Genomic DNA, 23,809 nt, shown 5'->3' on the forward strand with positions numbered 1-23,809 from the left:
TTAAGTAATTCATTTGCATTTTATTGCATGACATAAGTATTTGATACATCAGAAAAGCAGAACTTAAAATTTGGCACAGAAACCTTTGTTTGCAATTACAGAGATCATACGTTTCCTGTAGTTCTTGACCAGGTTTGCACACACTGCAACAGGGATTTTGGCCCACTCCTCCATACAGACCTTCTCCGGATCCTTCAGGTTTCGGGGCTGTCGCTGGGCAATACGGACTTTCAGCTCCCTCCAAAGATTTTCTATTGGGTTCAGGTCTGGAGACTGGCTAGGCCACTCCAGGACCTTGAGATGCTTCTTACGGAGCCACTCCTTAGTTGCCCTGGCTGTGTGTTTCGGGTCGTTGTCATGCTGGAAGACCCAGCCACGACCCATCTTCAATGCTCTTACTGAGGGAAGGAGGTTGTTGGCCAAGATCTCGCGATACATGGCCCCATCCATCCTCCCCTCAATACGGTGCAGTCGTCCTGTCCCCTTTGCAGAAAAGCATCCCCAAAGAATGATGTTTCCACCTCCATGCTTCACGGTTGGGATGGTGTTCTTGGGGTTGTACTCATCCTTCTTCTTCCTCCAAACACGGCGAGTGGAGTTTAGACCAAAAAGCTCTATTTTTGTCTCATCAGACCACATGACCTTCTCCCATTCCTCCTCGGGATCATCCAGATGGTCATTGGCAAACTTCAGACGGGCCTGGACATGCGCTGGCTTGAGCAGGGGTACCTTGCGTGCGCTGCAGGATTTTAATCCATGACGGCGTAGTGTGTTACTAATGGTTTTCTTTGAGACTGTGGTCCCAGTTCTCTTCAGGTCATTGACCAGGTCCTGCCGTGTAGTTCTGGGCTGATCCCTCACCTTCCTCATGAACATTGATGCCCCACGAGGTGAGATCTTGCATGGAGCCCCAGACCGAGGGTGATTGACCGTCATCTTGAACTTCTTCCATTTTCTAATAATTGCGCCAACAGTTGTTGCCTTTTCACCAAGCTGCTTGCCTATTGTCCTGTAGCCCATCCCAGCCTTGTGCAGGTCTACAATTTTATCTCTGATGTCCTTATACAGCTCTCTGGTCTTGGCCATTGTGGAGAGGTTGGAGTCTGTTTGATTGAGTGTGTGGACAGGTGTCTTTTATACAGGTAACGAGTTCAAACAGGTGCAGTTAATACAGGTAATGAGTGGAGAACAGGAGGGCTTCTTAAAGAAAAACTAACAGGTCTGTGAGAGCCGGAATTCTTACTGGTTGGTAGGTGATCAAATACTTATGTCACGCAATAAAATGCAAATTAATTACTTAAAAATCATACAATGTGATTTTCTGGATTTTTGTTTTAGATTCCGTCTTCCACAGTTGAAGTGTACCTATGATAAGAATTACAGACCTCTACATGCTTTGTAAGTAGGAAAACCTGCAAAATTGGCAGTGTATCAAATACTTGTTCTCCCCACTGTATATCATGAATCTGTACATTCAGGGGCCATAATAATCAGCTTAAATTGATTGTTCCAAAAAAGGAAAACTCCTAAGCTCTCAAAATGATTGTCTAAATGCAATTGTATACTGTAAAAAAAACAACAAAAAAACAGCATCTGGAATAAACTTAATGGACTGCCTCAATTTGAGATTTTCACAAGATAACCACAACTACCTTAATATATAAATAAGTGCTCTTTGACATTCCCCTATTGCCCCTCGCTTCAAACTGCAATACTTTTTTTTACCCCTCAGTAATAACATTCTCTATTTACAGGAATGGCCTCAAGTAGCTTTCTCTCATGCTCTCTTTCTCCTCTCACCCCTTTTTCTCTCTCTTCCCCTCCTGTCTCTCCATCTCTCTCCTTCCGTTGGGTACTGTATGTTCCCTACCTGCACATTTGTATAACCTGCTATAACCTGTAATGGTGGTGTTCCTTGGATTGAAGACCTCCAATCCAATACCCTAACTCGAGCGTCCTTGAGGACCGAACCAAGCTGACAAGCTTCCTAATTTGTTCAAGCATCTCAAGGGTACTGCCAGGTAAGCCCATCAAATAATGCATTAATTTCAGTGGTTACATAATGTGATTGAATTGGGTTACATAACAGCTAATAACAAAGAGGTGGACCTTGGTGGGTAACATGGTTCCTAATAGGCTGAGAAGGGTAGTAAAGGGGCCCCGTATTGGATGGATTCAGAAGGAAATACTTTGGCCTTGATGCAATCAACGCACTATTGTTCATATCTCACTCATTTTTCCTAATGATTTTTCAGATTTGTCCCCTGCAAAAGCATCTGGGGCACGACTGCGTGATCAAAATATGAAGGTAATTTCAGATTAAGCCGACATATGCAGGGTTTACTGTGAATGCAGTCTCCGCTGACGGGGAACATTGCCTTTAAATGTAATCATGCTGTAACGCTGATCATCAGCGCTACGGATTGAATTCAGCGCTTAATCACACTAGCTGTGAAAAATGTTTGAAAACAGAAACAATATTCCCAAGATATAATTGATTGTGAGTGACCCCCCCCCCCCCCTCCAAGGGTGTATGCTAATTATACATTCCTTATTGGGAATTATTAGATTTAACACTTATGCTTCAGCACTAGGCTAGAGTTCCTCGTCAGAATCAGATGGAAATGACTAGCGAGAAGTGTTTTCCAAAGCTCTACTAAGAGGAGCTGTCTGAATGTCATTCAAAACACCAGTGGTGCCGAGAGAAGGGGTCAGATATTATGAGAGAGCGAGAGAGAGAAAGCCATGAATAGCTAAATAATATTTGAGGAAAAAAGGAACGAAAATCCTGTGTCTGCAATTGCTGCATGGTGATGGGTTTGCTTCGCTACCATGACGGTTTCAATGTTCTGTAATGGTGTCTGCTGTATGTACTGTAGCACTCGCATGGCAATGTGAAGGAGTGTTTCACAGTCACATCTAGCCTGATGAGTAGCTTGAGAGGGAGAGAAAGAGATGGATTTACAATCTCGATGAAACGCTTCACTGATGGACAGATAGCAACCATTAGGAAGTAATTTACAACCCAGAGAGGGAGAGAAAGGAAATCTTATGATTAGCATTATGAATTATTTATACAAGGGTTTCAATTCTTCAGATAGAGGGAACTTATTCCTGCTGGAAAAAGGCTGCTGTCTCCCTTTGTACTTGATTGGACTAATGATTTAGGAGCTAGACCACACACGCACAACCATACACTTGCTTGCACGCACACATACACACACACACACACACACACGCACACAGTCATTTGTACACCGAGGAGCAACAATCCCCAGCTGTGGTTTATTAAATTGATATTCATAGTCCACATAGTCCCAGAACATCTTGAAGATATGACAGTAATGATGGAGAAGAGCTTTTTCAATTCAAAACAATGTTTCCATTGCACATCGCAATTCTCAGAGCAGGGCGATAGCTACTGAATTCAGCAACTCTCTTGGTCCTTCACTGTTGATGTTATACAACAGGAGCAACACAGAGCTCCTAGAGGTCTTTCTACCTGGAGTCGCTAGGGGGCGAAGGCATCATGGGCAACAGGCAGTTCCAGGGAGCCATGGCAACAGCAGACTCATATACTGAGTGCACAAAACATTAGGAGCACCTTTCCATGACAGACTGACCAGATTAATCTAGGTGAAAGCTATGATCACTTATTGATGTCACTTATTAAATCCACTTCAATCTGTGTAGATAAAGGGGAGGAGACAGGTTAAATAATGATTTTTCAGTGGTGTAAAGTACTTGAGTAGTAGTTTTTTTGGGTATCTGTACTTTACTATTTATATTTTTGACAACTTTTACTAAAGAAAATTATGTACTTTTTACTCCATACATTTTCCCTGATACCCAAAAGTACTCGTTACATTTTGAATGCTCAGAAGGACAGGAAAATGGTCCAATTCACACACTTATCAAGAGAACATCCCTGGTCATCCCTACTGCCTCTGATCTGGCGGACTCACTAAACACATGCTTTGTTTGTAAATTATGTGTTGGAGTGTTGGAGCATGCCCCTAGCTATCTGTAAATTTAAAAAAAAACAAGAAAATTATGCCGTCTGGTTTGCTTAATATAAGACATTTGAAACTATTTATACTTTTACTTTTGATACTTAAGTATATGTTTGCAATTACATTTACTTTTGATACTTAAGTATATTTAAAACCAAATACTTTTAGACTTTTACTCAAGTAGTATTTTACTGGGTGACTTTCACTTTTACTTGAGTCATTTTCTATTAAAGTATCTTTACCTTTACTCAAGTATAACATTTGGGTACTTTTTTCCACCACTGGGATTTTTAAGCCTTGAGACAATTGAGACATGGATTGTGTATGTGTGCCATTCAGAGGGTGAATGGGCAAGACAAAAGTTTTAAGTGCCTTTAAACGGGGTATGGTGGTACAGTAAGTACCAGGCGCATAGGTTTAAGTATGTCAAGAACTGCAACACTGCTGGATTTTTTACGCTCAAAAGTTTCCCGTGTGTATCAAGAATGGTCCACCACCCAAAGGACATCCAGCCAACTTGACACAATGGTGGGAAGCATTGGAGTCAACATGGGCCAGCATCCCTGTGGATGCTTTCGATACCTTGTAGAGTCCATGCCCCGATGAATTGAGGATGTTATGAGGGCAAAAGGGGTTGCAACTCAATATTAGGAAGATGTTCCGAATGTTTTGTACACTCGGTGTAATAGCTACTCTGCATCAGACTGCGAGCCATGGAGAATAGAGACATCAACACAACCAGAGAGAGAGAATAGAGCGAGACAGATATGGAGGGAGACGAAGGCAGATAAAAGAGGGATGATGAGGGGAAGGCAGATAGGTCATCTTTTGAAAGGTTGTCCTCATCTCACTGCAGAGAACAACATCTCTGGCTGCTGGGAGTCTGAAAGGTGTTTTTCCTCCTCTACCCCCTCCATCAGTCCAACTCTACAAACCAGACGCCCCTCCTCAAACCCAACTCAACGCCTCTCCACCTCAACCCAGCGTCCTTAGCTTCAGCCTCACCCCCACCTCCAGGAGGATTATTCAGGCTTACACAGCCGTGCTGCGACCCAGCAGAGGGAAGGACGTGGGCAGGCCACAGCTCTGCTCTAGCCGCCTGAGCCCCTGGATACTTCTCAGCCCCAGCTCTGGCTGTGTGTGAGTCCGGCCCTCGCGGGGCATGGTTGTAGTGGCCTGGGCCTGCAGGGAGAGGGGCTCCGTGGGGAGGGTGTTGTGGTTGAGGTCCATGGTAGACAGCAGGTGCCCCAGGGAGTCCCAGCGTCGGGCAGTGGGCAGGCGGATCAGGGAGGAGTAGCCCCGCTCTGAGAACACTGTGACCGGAAGAGTCTTGGAGGTCTCAGTCTCCTGCTGCTCCAGCCTGGAGGTCCGGGAGGAGGGCTTGATGTTTGTGCCCCCCCGGCTGTCAGCCAGCACCTCACAGTAGGGAGGAGGGGGGTCCTCCATCAGAACAGCCTCCTCATAGCAGGGGGGCTTTCCAAACACGTCAGTCTCTGGGGAGGAAACAGACAAACGTGTACAGTATGTTAGTTTCCCCTTAACAATGTAAAGTGCCGTTGGCATTGGAAAAGCTTAATATAAACCAAATCCATCATTATTATCAAATGCTACTTTTCCATGGACACAGTCATATTAGGCCATGGTATTGTCAGTGTTTAGGTCTAAAGGTAGACCTTAGTGATCCTGTGGAAAGGGTTGTGTGGGTGTTTATCATTGCTAAGCTGACTCCTGCTGGCTATTACATCATGTTAATGTAGCAGTAGCTTCACTGACGCCTCAGTCATTTCAAATGGCTGACTATACATCTAAAGTTACTGATACCACTGCCAAGTCCAACTCCTACACTGACAGCTCTGCCTTTAAACTGGGAATCATGTGGGACACAGGTTGAGCGGTGAGCATTCCATTGATGATTACAGTAGCCGACAATAAAGGCTTCTTTGATGACTCAATTCGGACTCTGTGCATTTTGAAGTACTGAATGGCTTCACACATGTGCACACATTCACACACACACAGTGTAAAGAGAGCTTAATGAGATATTTGTTCTGACAGAAACATTCAAGCCACAAGTCGGAGGCTAATTTACTGATGTATTCAGCACAATCATCTGGATTCACTCCCTTCAAAGCTCACAAAGAGAAAACCCACAGAAACAGAACAGGTGTGACACAGAGAGAGGGACCTGTAAAAGATGGAATGAGAGTAGAGGCGAGCGGGTAGATAGACACTGTAGGGCCGAACCGAGCCAAGCCTGTACTAGTGTTCAGTGTGAATTAGACAATTCATTCTGAAAGCACTGTGCATTTCTTTTCAGGGGAAACAAATCATTGAGAGCTTGGGACTATAAGGTTCTATCTGCATTTTTTTGTCCAAATGGAGTTATTGTTCTGTTCAATGTTCTCTACACATATCGTTTTCTAAATACCCCAATTCATGTTTTTAATTAAGTTCAAAAGAATACAAGATAAAAATTGCTGACACCATTCAAACCGATAAGGGTTCAGAACTTTCTTTTTACAGATAGAGCCTTGTGCTCGTCATGTTGATTGTAAGGAAAGTATCATCAATATATTATTGTTTTGGGCTTTTGATCATCCCTGAATGTAGAACATTTATTTTAACTCTGTTTTTTCTGTCTTTGAAAACAGGTATCACTGCAATTGATACATAAAACATAGTGAGCATGCTTTGATGTGACAAACAGTCAGGTAGCACGAGGCAATAACATGAAATCTGTAAAATAATTAGTGGGCGGTAAAGTACATTCAACTGTATGAAGTGTTCACGCCTCCAGGGTTTACCATATAGGGACGGCTTCCTTTCGAATTACGTCATGTGAGGTTAGTACAGTTGAGACGTCATAGGTTATTCACGCCTGGAAACTCTGATACACTTGTGGTTTGAACAACCGAATACAAGTCAGAGATAAGGATGTGGAGAAAACGGGTGCAGTAATATCTCCTTGGACTCTGACTACTCGGTGATGAATCTGGAGGGTTGTAAATGTAGCTAGCTAGGCTAATAACAATGACACACCCTCTGACCACACCTCTGGAGTACTTTATTTGTAGTGCTTTGACAGTGCTACTTCCTCCAGTGTGGAAACCCAGGCTGATAAAGGGAGAGGTACTACTAATCATAAACTCAATTTTCCAGCCCGCATCTCTTTCAAAGACTACCCACAGCCTTTCTATACTATATAATGGGAGAACCTCAATTGCATACTCCACTCGTCCGCTCTCCTCGCCTCCTCCTCAAAACTCATCGGAGGAAGCAATTCGCTACACCCGCTAAAAATGTGTATGTGACAAATAAAATGTGATTAGATTTGAGGAGAAGGTCAGAGAGGTGGGACCATTGGCTTTCTCATCCAATGGGTTTTAAGGAGGCAAGGAGAGAAGATGCGAGGAGAATGCAGTTGAGATTCTCCCTATATATTCCAGGAAGCCATACAACTTTGCACAGAATGTTTTCCAATGGAAGAAATGTTGCTGCTCTCTAAAAACACGACAACTGATTGATGTCAAGGATATGGAATGTGTGATATGCAAATCCTCCACAACATGTGTTCGATTCATCCAATGGCATTGAGGAATACACCACCTCAGTCATCGGCTTCGTCAATAAGTGCATCGATGACGTCGTCCCCACAGTGACTGTACGTACATATCCCAACCAGAAGCCATGGATTACAGGCAACGAGTGTCTTCACTGACATTTTCAACCTCTCCCTGGCCGAGTCTGTAATACCTACATGTTTCAAGCAGACCACCATAGTCCTTGTGCCCAAGGAAGCGACGGTAACCTGCCTAAATGATTACCGACCCGTGGCACTCAAGTCGGTAGCCATGAAGTGCTTTGAAAGGCTGGTCATGGCTCACATCAACAGCATCATCCCGGACACCCTAGACCCACTCCAATTCGCATACTGCCCCAACAGATCCACAGGTGATGCAATCTCAATCGCACTCCACACTGCTCTTTCTCACCTGGACAAAAGGAACACCTATGTGAGAATGCTGTTCATTGACTACAGCTCAGCATTCAACACCATAGTGCCCACGAAGCTCATCACTTAGCTAAGGACTCTGGGACTAAACACCTCCCTCTGCAACTGGATCCTGGACTTCCTGACGGGCCGCCCCCAGGTGGTAAGAGTAGGCAACAACACGTCTGCCACACTGATCCTTAACACTGGGGCCCCTCAGTACTTAGTCCCCTCCTGTATTCCCTGTTCACCCACGACTGGGTGGCCAAACACGACCCCATTAAGTTTGCTGATGACACAACAGTGGTAGGCCTGATCACCGACAACGATGAGATGGCCTATAGGGAGGAGGTCAGAGGACTGGCAGTGTGGTGCCAGGACAACAACCTCTCCCTCAACGTGAGCAAGACAAAGGAGCTGATCGTGAACTACAGGAAAGGTGGGCCGAACAGGCCCCCATTGCACCGACGGGGCTGTAGTGGATCGGGTCGAGAGTTTCATGTTCCTTGGTGTCCACATCACCAACGATCTATCATGGTCCAAACATACCAAGACAGTCGTGAAGAGGGCATGACAAAACCTTTTCCCCCTCAGGAGACTGAAAAGATTTGGCATGGGTCCCCAGATTCTCAAAAAGTTCTACAGTTGCACCCTTGAGAGCATCCTGACTGGTTGCATCACCGCCTGGTATGGCAACTGCTCGGCATCTGACCGTAAGGCGCTACAGATGGTAGTGCGTACGGCTCAGTACATCACTGGAGCCAAGCTTCCTCCCATCCAGGACCTATATAATAGGCCATGTCAGAGGAAAGCCCATACAATTGTCAGAGACTCCAGTCACAGACTGTTTTCTCTGCTACCGCACGGCAAGCGGTAACGGAGCGCCAAGTCTAGGACCAAAAGGCTCCTCAACAGCTTCTACCCCCGAGCCATAAGATTGCTGAACAATTCATAAAATCGCCAACGGACAATTTACATTGACCCCCCCCTTTGTACACTTCTGCTACTCTCTGTTTGTTTGTTACCTATGCATATTCACTTCGCCCCCACCTACATGTACGGATTACCTCAACTAGCCTTTACCCTCCCACACTGACTCGGTACCGGTGCCCCATGTATATAGCCTCATTATTGTTACGGATCCCTCTGGAACTTTCATTACGCACACCTGTCCCCTATTCCCATTGATTAGTACGTGTATGCGTGTGCCCTTTGGTTTCTTGGTCTTCATCCCGTAATGTGGGTACAATACAATACCCTATTACGCATTCCTGCGCCTGTCTCCCGAATCATTTATGCCGACGTGACAGTTGTTATTCTTATTGTGTTACTTTTTATTTTAGTCTACTTGGTAAATATTTTCTTCTTCTTGACCTGCACTGTTGGTTAAGGGCTTGTAAGTAAGCATTTCAAGGTAAAGTCTAAACTTCTTGTATTTGGCGCATGTGACAAATAAAGTTTGATTTGAAGTGTTGTCATGGTGGGACTGATCTGCTATGTACAGTTGCCTTTAAACAGCTTGTAAAATTCCAGAAAATGATGTCATGGCTTTAGATGATTCTGATAGGTTAATTGACATCATTTGAGTCAATTGGAGGTGTACCTGTGGAAGTATTTCAAGGCCTACCTTCAAACTCCGTGCCTCTTTGCTTGACATCATGGGAAAATCAAAAGAAATCAGCCAAGACCTCAGAAAAACAATTGTAGACCTCCACAAATCTGGTTCATCCTTGGGAGCAATTTCCAAATGCCTGAAGGTACCACGTTCATCTGTACAAACAACAGTACGCAAGTATAAACACCATGGGACCACACAGCCATCATACCGCTCAGGCAGAAGACGCATTCTGTCTCCTAGAGATGAACGTACTTTGGTGCGAAAAGTGCAAATCAATCCCAGAACAACAGCAAAGGACCTTGTGAAGATGCTGGAGGAAACAGGTACAAAAGTATCTATATCCACAGTAAAACAAGTCCTTAATCAACATAACCTGAAAGGCCGCTCAGCAAGGAAGAAGCCACTGCTCCAAAACAGCCATAAAAAATCCAACTACGGTTTGCAACTGCACATGGGGACAAAGATTGTACTTTTTGGAGAAATGTTCTCTGGTCTGATGAAACAAAAAATAACTGTTTGGCCATAATGACCATCGTTATGTTTGGAGGAAAAAGGGGGAGGCTTGCAAGCCGAAGAACACCATCCTAACCATGAAGCACGGGGGTGGCAGCATCATGTTGTGGGGGTGCTTTGCTGCAGGAGGGATTGGTGCACTTCACAAAATAGATGGCATCATGAGGGAGGAAAATTATGTGGATATATTGAAGCAACATCTCAAGACATCAGTCAGGATGTTAAAGCTTGGTCGCAAATGCATCTTCCAAATGGACAATGACCCCAAGCATACTTCCAAAGTTGTGGCAAACTGGCTTAAGGACAACAAAGTCAAGGTAATGGAGTGGCCATCACAAAGCCCTGACCTCAATCCAATAGAAAATGTGTGGGCAGAACTGAAAAAGCGTGTGCGAGCAAGGAGGCCTACAAACCTGACTCAGTTACATCAGCTCTGTCAGGAGGAATGGGCCAAAATTCACCCAACTTATTGTGGGAAGCTTTTGTAAGGCTACCTGAAACGTTTGACCCAAGATAAACAATTTAAAGGCAATGCTACCAAATACTAATTAAGTGTACAGTCGTGGCCAAAAGTTTTGAGAATGACACCAATATTAATTTTCACAGTCTGCTGCCTCAGTTTGTATGTTGGCAATTTGCATATACTCCAGAATGTTATGAAGAGTGATCAGATGAATTGCAATTAATTGCAAAGTCCCTCTTTGCCATGCAAATGAACTGAATCCCAAAAACATTTCCACTGCATTTCAACCCTGCCACAAAAGAACCAGCTGACATCATGTCAGTGATTCTCTCGTTAACACAGGTGTGAGTGTTGACGAGGACAAGGCTGGAGATCACTCTGTCATGCTGATTGAGTTCGAATAACAGACTGGAAGCTTCAAAAGGAGGGTGGTGCTTGGAATCATTGTTCTTCCTCTGGGAACCATGGTTACCTGCAAGGAAACACGTGTCAACATCATTGCTTTGCACAAAAAGGGCTTCACAGGCAAGGATATTGCTGCCAGTAAGATTGCACCTAAATCAACCATTTATCGGATCATCAAGAACTTCAAGGGGAGCGGTTCAATTGTTGTGAAGAAGGCTTCAGGGCGCCGAAGAAAGTCCAGCAAGCTCCAGGACCGTGTCCTAAAGTTGATTCTGCTGCGGGATCGGAGCACCACCAGTACAGAGCTTGCTCAGGAATGGCAGCAGGCAGGTGTGAGTGCATCTGCACGCACAGTGAGGCGAAGACTTTTGTAGGATAGCCTGGTGTCAAGAAGGGCAGCAAAGAAGCCACTTCTCTCCAGGAAAAACATCAGGGACAGACTGATATTCTGCAAAAGGTACAGGGATTGGACTGCTGAGGACTGGGGTAAAGTCATTTTCTCTGATGAATCCCCTTTCCGAATGTTTGGGGCATCCGGAAAAAAGCTTGTCCGGAGAAGACAAGGTGAGCGCTACCATCATTCCTGTGTCATGCCAACAGTAAAGCATCCTGAGACCATTCATGTGTGGGGTTGCTTCTCAGCCAAGGGAGTGGACTCACTCACAATTTTGCCTAAGAACACAGCCATGAATAAAGAATGGTACCAACACATCCTCCGAGAGCAACTTCTCCCAACCATCCAGGAACAGTTTGGTGATGAACAGTGCCATTTCCAGCATGATGGAGCACCTTGCCATAATGCAAAAGTGATAACTAAGTGGCTCGAGGAACAAAACATCGATATTTTGGGTCCATGGCCAGGAAACTCCCCAGACCTTAATCCCAACTTGTGGTCAATCCTCAAGAGGCGGGTGGACAAACAGAAACTCACAAATTCTGACAAACTCCAAGCATTGATTATGCAAGAATGGGCTGCCATCAGTCAGGACGTGGCCAAAAGTTAATTGACAGCATGCCAGGGCAGATTGCAGAGGTCTTGAAAAAGAAGGGTCAACACTGCAAATATTGACTCTTTGCATCAACATCATGTAATTGTCAATAAAAGCCTTTGACACTTATGAAATGCTTGTAAGTATACTTCAGTATTCCATAGTAACATCTGACAATCATATCTAAAGACACTGAAGCAGCAAACTTTGTGGAAATTAATATTTGTGTCATTCTCAAAACTTTTGGCCACGACTGTACATGCCCTGTATGTGTCCACATATTCACAACAAATTACACTATAGTTTTTATGATCTCTTTTTCCACTACACATTCATAATGCCCTGCTTTGGTCTCTAATATTAGTTCCAGCCGCTATATGTATGAATAAAAATTACTTCCATACAGTAACAATGGAGGCCCAGAACACTGGGAGATGAAAGGAGTGTTTCGTGTGCTGCGCCAGGCGGCTGTTTGTTTCCAGTGTCAGCAATGCCTCCAAACCTAGAGAGAGCCACAGGTGCAGAGGGCTGGCAGGGCCGTGGAGGAGTATGGAGGGTGGTGGAATGGCAGGGGGGAGACAAGGCTCAGGGACTATCCAGAGGGGAGCCACCTTCACTGGGGACAGGATTGCTAATCTCAGCCTACGTGACACTGGGGCTCCGGGGCCCACATCTGCCGCCAAGTACAGCCCCTATGACGCAAGCACAACAGCATCTGCATGGAGGAAGGTATTATTGGAAAAAGTCCTTTCCAATGCTGGAGGCCTATGGATCTCAGCATGAGGAAACGGCAATAAAAAATGTACATTTTATGTCCTGGAGCTATAATGACATTTGGGGGAGGATATCCCCATTTTTCTACCACTCTGAGGTGCACCCCTTAACCAGCCTGTCCTTGCTGCCTTGGTACTGAGTTCCTCTGTCTGGCTGTTGTGCTTGCTAGCCCTCTCTGTCTATTTCAATGGCTGCTGCTAGCCAACCTTTCATGCCACTGACTGACTGTCACGCCGTTAGCGCCAACTAAGTGTCGAGCTGCTAGCAGTCTCTGTCATTGCGCTGGCTGCTGTGCTGCCAACTCTACCACTGCTCTGCCTACACACCGCCTACTCTACAGAGCTAACTGTCACCATGTCACCCACGAAGGAACACAGCTACAGATACAACAAGAGCCTACAACAAACCTTCATAGTCACTGCTGTCATGCCTGTAGCATGTAATGTACAGAAAACTGCAGGTGTCTCCTGGGTTATGCGCTTTGTGTGTTTATATTGCTCATATATATTGCTCATATTGAACTGGAAAAGGAGCTGTAAAGAGGTTGCATGGTAAGCATCAGAAACAAAGAGCTAAACCAAACTTTTTTTGTTGTTGTATTTGTCACATGCGCCAAATACAACAGGTGTAGACCTTATAGTGAAATGCTTACTTACTTCCTAACCAACAATGCAGTTTTAAGAAAAATAAGTATTTGGTAAAAAAATAGATAAGTAAAAAACAAAAATAACAAATAGTTAGTTGCAGTAAAATAAGAGTAGCGAGGCTATATACACAGGCTACCGGAACAGACTCTATGTGCGGGGGCAAAGGTTAGTCGAAGTAATTGTGGTAATATGTACATGTAGGTAGAGTTAAAGTGACTATGCACAGATAATAACCAGAGAGTAGCAGCAGCGTAAAAGAGGGGGTGGGGGGGACAATGCAAATAGTCTGGGTAGCCATTTGATTAGCTGTTCAGGAGTCTTATGGCTTGGGGGTAGAAGCTGTTAAGAATCCTCTTGGACCTAGACTTGGCACTCTGGTGCCGCTTGCCGTGCGGTATTAAAGATAAGTCTATGACTAGGGTGGCTCGACGATTTTTAGGGCCTTCCTCTGACACCACCTAGTATAGAGGTCCTAGGTGGCAGGAAGCTTGGCCCCAGTGATGTACTGGGCCATACGCACTACCCTCAGTATGTGCGTTACGGTCGGATGCCGAGCAGTTGCCATACCAGGCAGTGATGCAACCAGTCAGGATGCCCTCGATGGTGCAGCTGTAGAACTTTTTGAGGATCTGAGGACCCATGCCAAATCTTTTCAGTCTCCTGAGGGGGAATAGGCTTTGTAGTGCCCTCTTCACTACTGCCTTGGTGTGCTTGGACCATGATAGTTTGTTGGTGTTGTGGACACCAAGGAACTTGAAGCTCTCAACCTGCTCCGTTACAGCCCTGTCGATGAGAATGGGGGTGTGCTTGGTCCTCCTTTTCCTGTAGTCCACAATCATCTCCTTTGTCTTGATCACGTTGAGGGAGAGGTTGTTATCCTGGCACCACACGGCCATGTCTCTGACCTCCTGCCTATAGGCTGTCTCATCGTTGTCGGTGATCAGACCTACCACTGTTGCAAAGTTAATGATGGTGTTGGAGTCGTGCCTGGCCATGCAGTCATGGGTGAACAGAGAGTACAGGAGGGGACTGAGCATGCACCCATGAGGGGACTCCATGTTGAGGATCAGCGTGGCAGATGTGTTGTTACCTACCCTTACCACCTGGGGGCAGCCCGTCAGGGAGTCCAGGATCCAGTTGCAGAGAGATGTCTTTAGTCCCAGAGTCCTTAGCTTAGTGATGAGCTTTGAGGGCACAATGGTGTTGAACGCTGAGCTGTAGTCAATGAATAGCATTCTCACGTAGGTGTTATTTTTGTCCAGGTGGGAAAGGGTAGTGTGGAGTGCAATAGAGATTGCATCATCTGTGGATATGTTGGGGCGGTATGCAAATTGGAGTGGGTCTAGGGTTTCTGGGATAATGGTGTTGATGTGAGCTATGACCAGCCTTTCAAAGCACTTCATTGCTACAGACGTGAGTGCTACGGGTCGGTAGTCATTTAGGCAAGTTACCTTAGTGTTCTTGGGCACAGGGACTATGGTGGTCTGCTTGAAACATGTTGGTATTACAGACTCAGTCTGGGACAGGTTAAAAATGTCAGTGAAGACACTTGCCAGTTGGTTAGCGCATGCTCGGAGTGCACGTCCTGGCAATCCGTCTGGCCCCGCGGCCTTGTGAATGCTGACCTGTTTAAAGGTCTTACTCACATCGGCTAAGGAGAGTGTGATCAAACAGTCGCCTGGAACAGCTGATGCTCTCATGCATGTTTCAGTGTTGCTTGCCTCGAAGCGAGCATAGAAGTAATTTAGCTTGGTTGAAGTGTGTATGATTCAAAGTACTGCAGTCTAATCTTAATTAGTCATAGTATGTGTGTGTGCGTGCGTGCATCTGTGTGGTAGAATATTCAAAGCCGTAAAGAAAAGTACTGTATCGGTACATTACCTTGAGGGGAGGCCCAGCTGCCCTGTGGGAGGGAGTGAAGAATGTGCATTGGAGGGGAGAGGGTCAGCGGGGGGCAGAAATGGAGGAGCTCTCTGGTGGGGGGTTCCCTTCCCAACCCCCCTGGGCCCAGGCACTCCAATGGCTCCATCTCCAAGGCCCTCAGACACTGCTCCCTCAGACTCTCCTCCCTCCTCTTCTTCAGACGCCGCTGGACGAAGCTACAGAAGCAGCACAGCATGACGATGAGAGCCCACACCAGCCAGAACCCAGCAAAGCAGGCCAGGAATGTGTATGTGCCCTGGGACATCACCATGGTGATGAGAAACTAGTTGACTTGGCACTACCCGAGGTGCGTGAAATGAGGAGCCAACTGGACTGGAGATACGTTAAATCAAATAGCACTGACTGTCACTGAGGAGACGGGAAAACATTTAAGTTAAAGACAGGGCTCCAGTTTCCAGAGGAGTTTGGTTGAATGTGTAGTCTTCTGTTGATTTGTAGTCATCTTATATCAGTGTGACAGCTGATGTCTCAGATCAGCCCTGATGACAGTGTACATGATCCCTGTTAAAATGACCGGCTGTCCAGTGTCTTCATACCCACACAACAACACCCACACCAACAGTACTGTCTCAGAGGCGCTTCTGTAGTCCAAAGGCCAGGTGTGATCAGTTGTTTTCCAGCCTGCTGGTCACTGCAGATCAGATGTCCTATGGTTCTTTACAGGTAAAACAAGGTCATCTACATTCTCCATGCAGTCTCACTGCAAAACACATTGTCTAAATCACATCCACTGTCCAGGTATCCTGAAAAAACACAGCTTAATGAAAACACAAATAAACACAGAGCACTGCTCCTCCTTCCCACTGAGATTGAAGGCCTGCTCTTCTCCCCAGCAGGCAGACTGAGAGGGCCCTCTGAGGGGTGAGGTCTGGGTGGGAGTCAGGCAGAGCAGTGCCACGTGACGCCCCCGGTCCGTCCCACAGCTGCCTCCTCCAGGACACCGGTCCAGGCCCAGGGGTTCCGTACACTCCTGCGGAGTTCTGAGCGCTTCCGTGGGGTTTTACTTGGTTCTGCGTCCCCCCTCTGGCACCCTGATCCCCAGACTATGGGTTCTGATGGGTTCTGGCACCTCAGAACTCCAGAGGACTCACAATGTCACGCTGCTCAACAAAGGGAGAGAGGGAGGAGAGAGGGCAGAGGGGACAATCATTATCAATTATGAAATACGCCCCAAAAATGGGCCTGTCTGGTAAGTGATCTCAAATGTTCAAGCATCATTATGATGGTGACCTCAGGGGGTGAGTATCAGTTTCACACATCAGAGAGGAAGGAGCAGAACCCTACATGGATCTCATGGGGAAAACAGGGCCCTTTGTGTGGGCCCCAATACGGCTGACCTCAACATAGCAGGTCATTCTCTGTCCCCACATGCCACACCCACACTCAGGGTGCCCTAGCTGGGACAGTACTCAATGGAATCACTGGACCTGACCAGAAATCATAGTTATAACTAGGCCATGACGTTTTTTCCCAACCAGGAACAAATATGGAAATACTCTGGATCTTAGTCGCTCCTAACTAGGGCCCAGAGTTCTAACTGGTCAGGTTACATGGTCAGGAAACACTCCAGGCCCTATATACTGAATCTTATAGACTGAGTTGTTGATACCTCTAGTAAACGTTCTAGTCGTGCCACTCTCCTCACTATCACATCACATTAGAGCATTTGTAATCTGGCCTTGGCCTCCATACACCCACAGAATAATAACACTAGACTCTTATTGTCATGACTTTCTTAGAGGTGGATAAATTCCTTCCTTTACGGGTCATTGGCCTTGCTCTTTTATCTTGTATATCTCTGATGATTATCATACTTTAACACCCAGAGGTGGCATAATGCATGTCATTTGAGAAATGGATGGATGACTTATAGAATGGTGGTTAGGAAGGAGAAAGGAAAGAGTGATTCCCTCATAACATCTCCAAACCTATGGAACCAATGGAAGTGTCTTGTTGTCCCTTTCTCTGATGTTACTACCTGGCACACCTCCTGACTGTGACTCAGCATGATCATGGATAGGGCTGGAGTAAGAAGCTGTGGTTTGGTAAGGTTACACCACTCTACCCCAAGCTTCCTAGATTCCTCTCCTTAATCTCTCCTCTTACCTCCTTCTCCTCAGGTAGTTTATTGGAGGGTGACTGTGACACAAGCTGTCATCACATTTCACTTAATATACAGCATGACTAGTCCAATCTCAGCGTGTGTGCCCTGCCCCGGTGCAATCTACACAAGAGTTAATGGCTGATAGACTCCTATATTACCCATTTGAGTCACGCACTGTAAAGCATCGACACCTATTCTCATGTAATAACCCAACACAGCTGTTCACTGAAACCCCTATTACGATTCTGCCATTTGTTGGTTAGACTATACTCTGATTATTACACTGTAGCAGCCTAATACTGTTATATCTTGATACCTATTACATCTTGATATACAGTACACAAGAAAGTTCATGCAAATGCATTATATTTAATATCAAACATCCCACAAAAAAGGTAAATATTTAGAGGTTAATTAATTTGGAGAGATAATAATATGCAGATGTCCATGCTTGGAGAAACCACCCTGCATGCACCTGATGCCAACATAAACAGCTTTCCTATTGACTGATACTCGCCTTGCTCTCCTCTGTACACTGTAAAAAAAATATTTACAAAATTTGAAATTCAGTCAAAATGACTTGTTTTATTAGCCAAGTCAACTAAAATTGCTAAATTTGTGTCACACCCTGATCTGTTTCACCTGTCCTTGTGATTGTCTCCACCCCCTCCAGGTGTCGCTTATTTTCCCCGGTGTATTTATCCCTGTGTTTCCTGTCTCTCTGTGCCAGTTCGTCTTGTATGTTCAAGTCAACAAGCGTGTTTTTTTCCCCGTGCTCCTGCTTTTCTATTCTGTTCTACTAGTCCTCCCGGTTTTGACCTTTGCCTGTTATCTGGACTCCATTCCCACCTGCCTGACCATTCTGCCTGCCCTGACCTCGAGCCTGCCTGCCGGTCTGTACCTCTGGAACTCTGAACTGGTTTTGACCTTTTGCCTGTCCATGACTATTCTCTTGCCTACCCCTTTTGGATTGTTAATAAACATCTGGACTCTAACCATCTGCCTCCTGTGTCTGCATCTGGGTCTTGCCTTGTGCCCCCATAATTTGTTGAGTTGACAAAAAATGTTACGTTGATTTGCTTTCAACCAGTGGTAGAAAAAGTACCCAATTGTCATACTTGAGTAAAAGTATAGATACCTTAATAGAAAGTTACACAAATAAAAGTGAGTCACCTAGTAAAATACTACAAGTATTTGAGTCTAAATAAACTTAAGTATCAAAAGTAAATGTAATTGCTAAAATATACTTAAGTATCAAAAGTAAAAATGTAAATAATTTCAAATAACTTATATTAAGCAAACAAGATGCACCATTTCTTGTTTTTAAAATGTATGGACAGCCAGGGATACACTTCAACACTAAGATGTAATTTACAAACGATGCATTTGTGTTTCCTGAGTCTGCCTGAATGCAGTTGTACAACTTCCGCATTTAACCCAACCGCTCTGAATAAGAGAGGTGCGGGGGGCTGCTTTAATCGACGTCCACATCATCGGCGCCCGGGGAGCAGTTGCAGGTTAACTACCTTGCTCAAGGGCAGAACGGCAGATTTTCCCACCAGGGATTCAAACCAGCGACCTTTTGGTTCTTAACCACTACGCAACCTGCAGTTGTGTTGACTAAAAATGTCAAGTTAAGATAATTACAACGCGGGGCCTCCCGAGTGGCGGAGCGGTCTAAGGCACTGCATCGCAGTGTTAGCTGTGTCACTACAGATCCTGGTTTGATTCCAGACTATGTCGCAGCTGGCCCTTGACTGGGAGACCCATGAGGCGGCGCACAATTAGCCCAGCGTCGTCCGGGTTAGGCACCCTGACACGGTCACCAGGTGTGCAGTGTTTCCTCTGACACATTGGTGCGACTGGCTTCCGGGTTAAGCGAGCATTGTGTCAAGAAGCAGTGCGGCTTGGCGGGGTCGTGTTTCGGGGGACGCGCACGCCTCTCAACCTTCACCTCTCCCGAGTCCGTACGGGAGTTGCAGCGATGGGACAAGACTGTATGTAACTACCAATTGGATATCATAAAAATTGGTGAGAAAAGGGGGTAAAAAAATGTATACAAAAACAATTATAAGATAACTACAATGTATGAAATTGTCTTACGTTAAGAACTATGTGCTTACTTAGAAATTCAACCAAGAAGTCAAATCAACTTAAGCTACATAACAGTAGTGTTGACTGAAAATTTGTATTTTTTTGTTTAAACAGACAGCTCGGTGCATTCAACTTGTAAATACTTATTACGAATACAAGTAGTGATGAAATCAATCTCTCCTCTACTTTGAGCCAGGATAGATTGACATGCATATTATTCATGTTAGCTCTCCGTGAACATTTGTTGGCCAGCCATGCTGCCCTGTTCTGGGGCAATTGTCATTTTCCTGAGTCCCTCTTTGTGGCTCCTGACCACACAACTGGACAGTATTTGTATTTATTAAGGATCCCCATTAGCTGCTGCCAAGGCAGTGTGTGTAGAGTGCGTGTCTTATCATGTGTATCAAATCAAATTTTATTAGTCACATGCGCCGAATACAACAGGTGTAGTAGACCTTACAGTAAAATGCTTACTTACGAGCCCCTAACCAACAATGAGGTAGTATGTACATTTGAGGTAGTATGTACATGTAGGTAGAGTTATTAAAGTGACTATGCATAGATGACAACAGAGTAGCAGTGGTGTAAAGAGGGGATGACGACAATGCAAATTGTCTGGGTAGCCATTTGACCAGATGTTCAGGAGTTTTATGGCTTGCTGTTTAGAAGCCTCTTGGACCCAGACTTGGTGCTCCAGTACCGCTTGCCGTGCGGTAGCAGAGCGAACAGTCTATGACTAGGGTGGCTGGAGTCTTTGACAATTTTTAGGGCCTTCCTCTGAAACCACCTGGTATAGAGGTCCTGGATGGCAGGAAGCTTGGCCCCAGTGATGTACTGGGCCGTATGCACTACCCTCTGTAGTGCCTTGCGGTCGGAGGCCGAGCAGTTGCCATTCCAGGCAGTAATGGAACCAGTCAGGATGCTCTCGATGGTGCAGCTGTAGAACCTTTTGAGGATCTGAGGACCCATGCCAAATCTTTATAGTCTCCTGAGAGGGAATAGGTTTTTTTCTTCATGACTTTCTTGGTGTGCTTGGACCATGTTAGTTTGTTGGTGATGTGGACACCAAGGAACTTGAAGCTCTCAAACTGCTCCACTGCAGCCCCAACGATGAGAATGGGGGTGTGCTCGGTCCTCCTTTTCCTGTAGTCCACAATCATCTCCTTTTGTCTTGATAACGTTGAGGGAGAGGTTGTTGTCCTGGCACCACACGGCCAGGTCTCTGACCTCTTCCCTATAGGCTGTCTCGTCGTTGTCGGTGATCAGGCCTACCACTGTTGTGTCATCGGCAAATTTAATGATGGTGTTGGAGTCGTGCCTGGCCGTGCAGTCATGAGTGAACAGGGAGTACAGGAGGGGACTGAGCCCGCACCCCTGAGGGGCCCTTGTGTTGAGGATCAGCGTTGGTACCTACCCTTACCACCTGGGGGCGGCCCGTCAGGAGGTCCAGGATCCAGTTGCAGAGGGAGGTGTTTAGTCCCAGGGTCCTTAGCTTAGTGATGAGCTTTGAGGGCACTATGGTGTTGAACGCGTAACTGTAGTCAATGAACAGCATTCTCACATAGGTGTTATTTTTGTCCAGGTGGGAAAGGGCAGTGTGAAATGCAATAGAGATTGCATCATCTGTGGATCTGTTGGTGCGGTATGCAAATTGGAGTGGGTCTAGGGTTTCAGGGATAATGGTGTTGATGTGAGCTATGACCAGCCTTTCAAAGCACTTTATGGCTACAGACGTGAGTGCTACAGGTCGGTAGACATTTAGGCAAGTTACCTTAGTGTTCATGGGCACAGGGACTATGGTGGTCTGCTTGAAACATGTTGGTATTACAGACTCAGACAGGGAGAGGTTGAAAATGTCAGTGAAGACACTTGCCAGTTGGTCAGCGCATACTCGGAATACACGTCCTGGTAATCTGTTTGGCCCTGCTGGCTTGTGAATGTTGACCTGTTAAAAGGTCTTACTCACATTGACTGCGGAGAGGGTGATCACACAGTCTTCCGGAACAGCTGATGCTCTCATGCATGTTTCAGTGTTACTTGCCTCAAAGCGAGCATAGAAGTAATTTAGCTCGTCTGGTAGACTTGTGTCACTGGGCAGCTCTCGGCTGTGCTTCCCTTTGTAGTCTGTAGTAGTTTGCAAGCCCTGGCACATCCGATGAGCATCGGAGCCAGTGTAGTATGATTCGATCTTAGTCCTGTATTGACGATTTGCATCTAGTCAAACATCTAATCAAATAGCTACCCAGACTATTTGCATTGCTCCGTCCCCCCCCCCCCCCCCCCCCTTTACACTGCTGCTACTCTCTGTTATTATCTATGCATAGTCACTTTAATAACTCTACCTACATGTACATATTACCTCAATTACCTCGACTAACCGGTGCCCCTGCACATTGACTCTGTAACGGTACCCACTGTATATAGCCTCACTATTGTTATTTCACTGCTGCTCTTTGTTACTTTTATTTCTTATTCATATTTTTTTTTCTTAAACTACATTGTTGGTTAGGGCTTGTAAGTAAGTATTTCACTGTAAGGTCTACTCAAATCAAATCTGTTGTATTCGGCGCATGTGAGAAATATAATTTGATTTGATTTGAGTCATCCGTATACATAGACACGCTGGCTTTACTCAAGGCCAGTGGCATGTCATTAGTAAAAAGTAAGGGGCCTAGACAGCTGCCCTGGGGAATTCCTGATTCTACCGGAATTATGCTGGAGAGGCTTCCATTAAAAAACACCTCTGTGTTGTGTTAGACAGGTAACTCTTTATCCACAATATAGCAGGGGGTGTAAAGCCATACCACATACGTTTTCCATCAGCAGACTATGATTGACGCTTCCCTATAAGCGTTAGCGTATAGCATTGTATCTGGTGAAACACAGAACTGAACATTACTGAGTGCACTGCCAGCTTTGAAACTGTAGAAAAAAAGCTCACACTTGTAAGAGACAGATTGAAGCATAATGTTCCCTACTGAAATCTATATTATATAATTTCAAAGATTTTGTCATTTCTGAAACGTGTAATTTTCAAAGCAGTTGTTTCTACTGTATAGGAAGCTGACACAATTTAAAATTTTAAGGCAGCCTGGTAACAAACTTTGGTAACTTGAAAAAATCAACAGTTTTGTTTTTCTGACTAGCAAATAGTTGTCCTCTCTTAGTAATTTGTCAAAACCCCGTGTGTAGCTTTATTAGCACAACTAATACAAATATCAGTTGAAGCACATTGTTGTTCACTCAACAAGTTATTCAATCCAAATGTGTCAATTTGATTAAATTAACTCCACAAGTAATCCGGATTGGATTTGACATTAAATGTTAGAGCCTGGTAACACATTTTTGGTAAACTGAATCAACAAATACCATGTACACTCACTTTAAATGTTTTGTATAATCTATCTTGGAATGATAATGCCAGTGCCAAGTTTAACCAAAACGCATACGAGATGGACAATTAAAATGATGCAACAGATATGCAACACTTGTGACATAAAAACCTAACTGTCTTCTTTCTTTCGCATGCGCACCTGATGAATGTCATGTAGGGAGACAGCGCGCCATTTCCATAAAATCTGACCATAAAAATGCAAATACAATTCGTTGTTTACCTTTGTTGCCAGGACGTCTCCTAGCTTCCTGATGGATCAGAAACACGACTCGCTCCGTTCCATTGAAATGTCAGTTGAGCGCACAGTTTATGACAGCAAGGGAATAGGTAAATCAAGGTGTTTCGGGTGTATTTATCAATAAAGTAAATACAGATTTCATAAAGTATTTTATGTTGCCTTGACCGCAATTTAAGTGAGTGATGCTACGCGTCCGTTCCACGCTAATTTCCTCTGGTTTCTTGGTATCGCCTTTAATGAACGATGTGCGGCAATCATGAGCGCGGTGTCGTGTTTAGTAATGAGGTCTGGATTATACCGTAGACTAGACCGTAGAGTAGACAGTAGTCTACATTCACCTTGGCAACCTGGCTCCTCCCTTCCTATCTATTTGTCGTATAGTCAGTCAATCTCTTCTCATTTCCCTCCATCGTAATCACCGTGACCCACACAATCAATGCGGATAGGGGTTTTCCAAGGACGCAGGACACAAGTGCGTAATTGTTGTTGTATTGTGGCTGAGGCGAAAGCGCACAAGTAGGCTACATTGAAAAGGTTAGAGTTTAATCTTTGATATAGCAGGGTATGATTATCTAACTTTTTTTGCTGTCTCACATTTACTTGAATAATATTTGGCGTGTTA

General features: G+C 45.1%; 1 protein-coding gene across 1 annotated transcript; it reads right to left on the reverse strand.

The window, feature by feature from the left end:
• Positions 1–1,460: 1,460 nt before the first annotated feature.
• On the reverse strand, positions 1,461–23,572 carry LOC139531983 (proline-rich protein 7-like). The gene is made up of 3 exons (XM_071329056.1): positions 23,170–23,572; positions 15,295–16,457; positions 1,461–5,506 (listed from the first exon to the last, which is right to left on the reverse strand). The coding sequence occupies exons 2-3, from the start codon at positions 15,605–15,607 to the stop codon at positions 5,046–5,048; spliced, it is 774 nt and encodes a 257-aa protein (XP_071185157.1). The 5' UTR covers positions 15,608–16,457; positions 23,170–23,572; the 3' UTR covers positions 1,461–5,045.
• Positions 23,573–23,809: the final 237 nt, after the last annotated feature.

This window comes from Salvelinus alpinus, chromosome 1 (genome assembly GCF_045679555.1).
Source record: "Salvelinus alpinus chromosome 1, SLU_Salpinus.1, whole genome shotgun sequence".
NCBI classification, from domain to species: domain Eukaryota; kingdom Metazoa; phylum Chordata; class Actinopteri; order Salmoniformes; family Salmonidae; genus Salvelinus; species Salvelinus alpinus.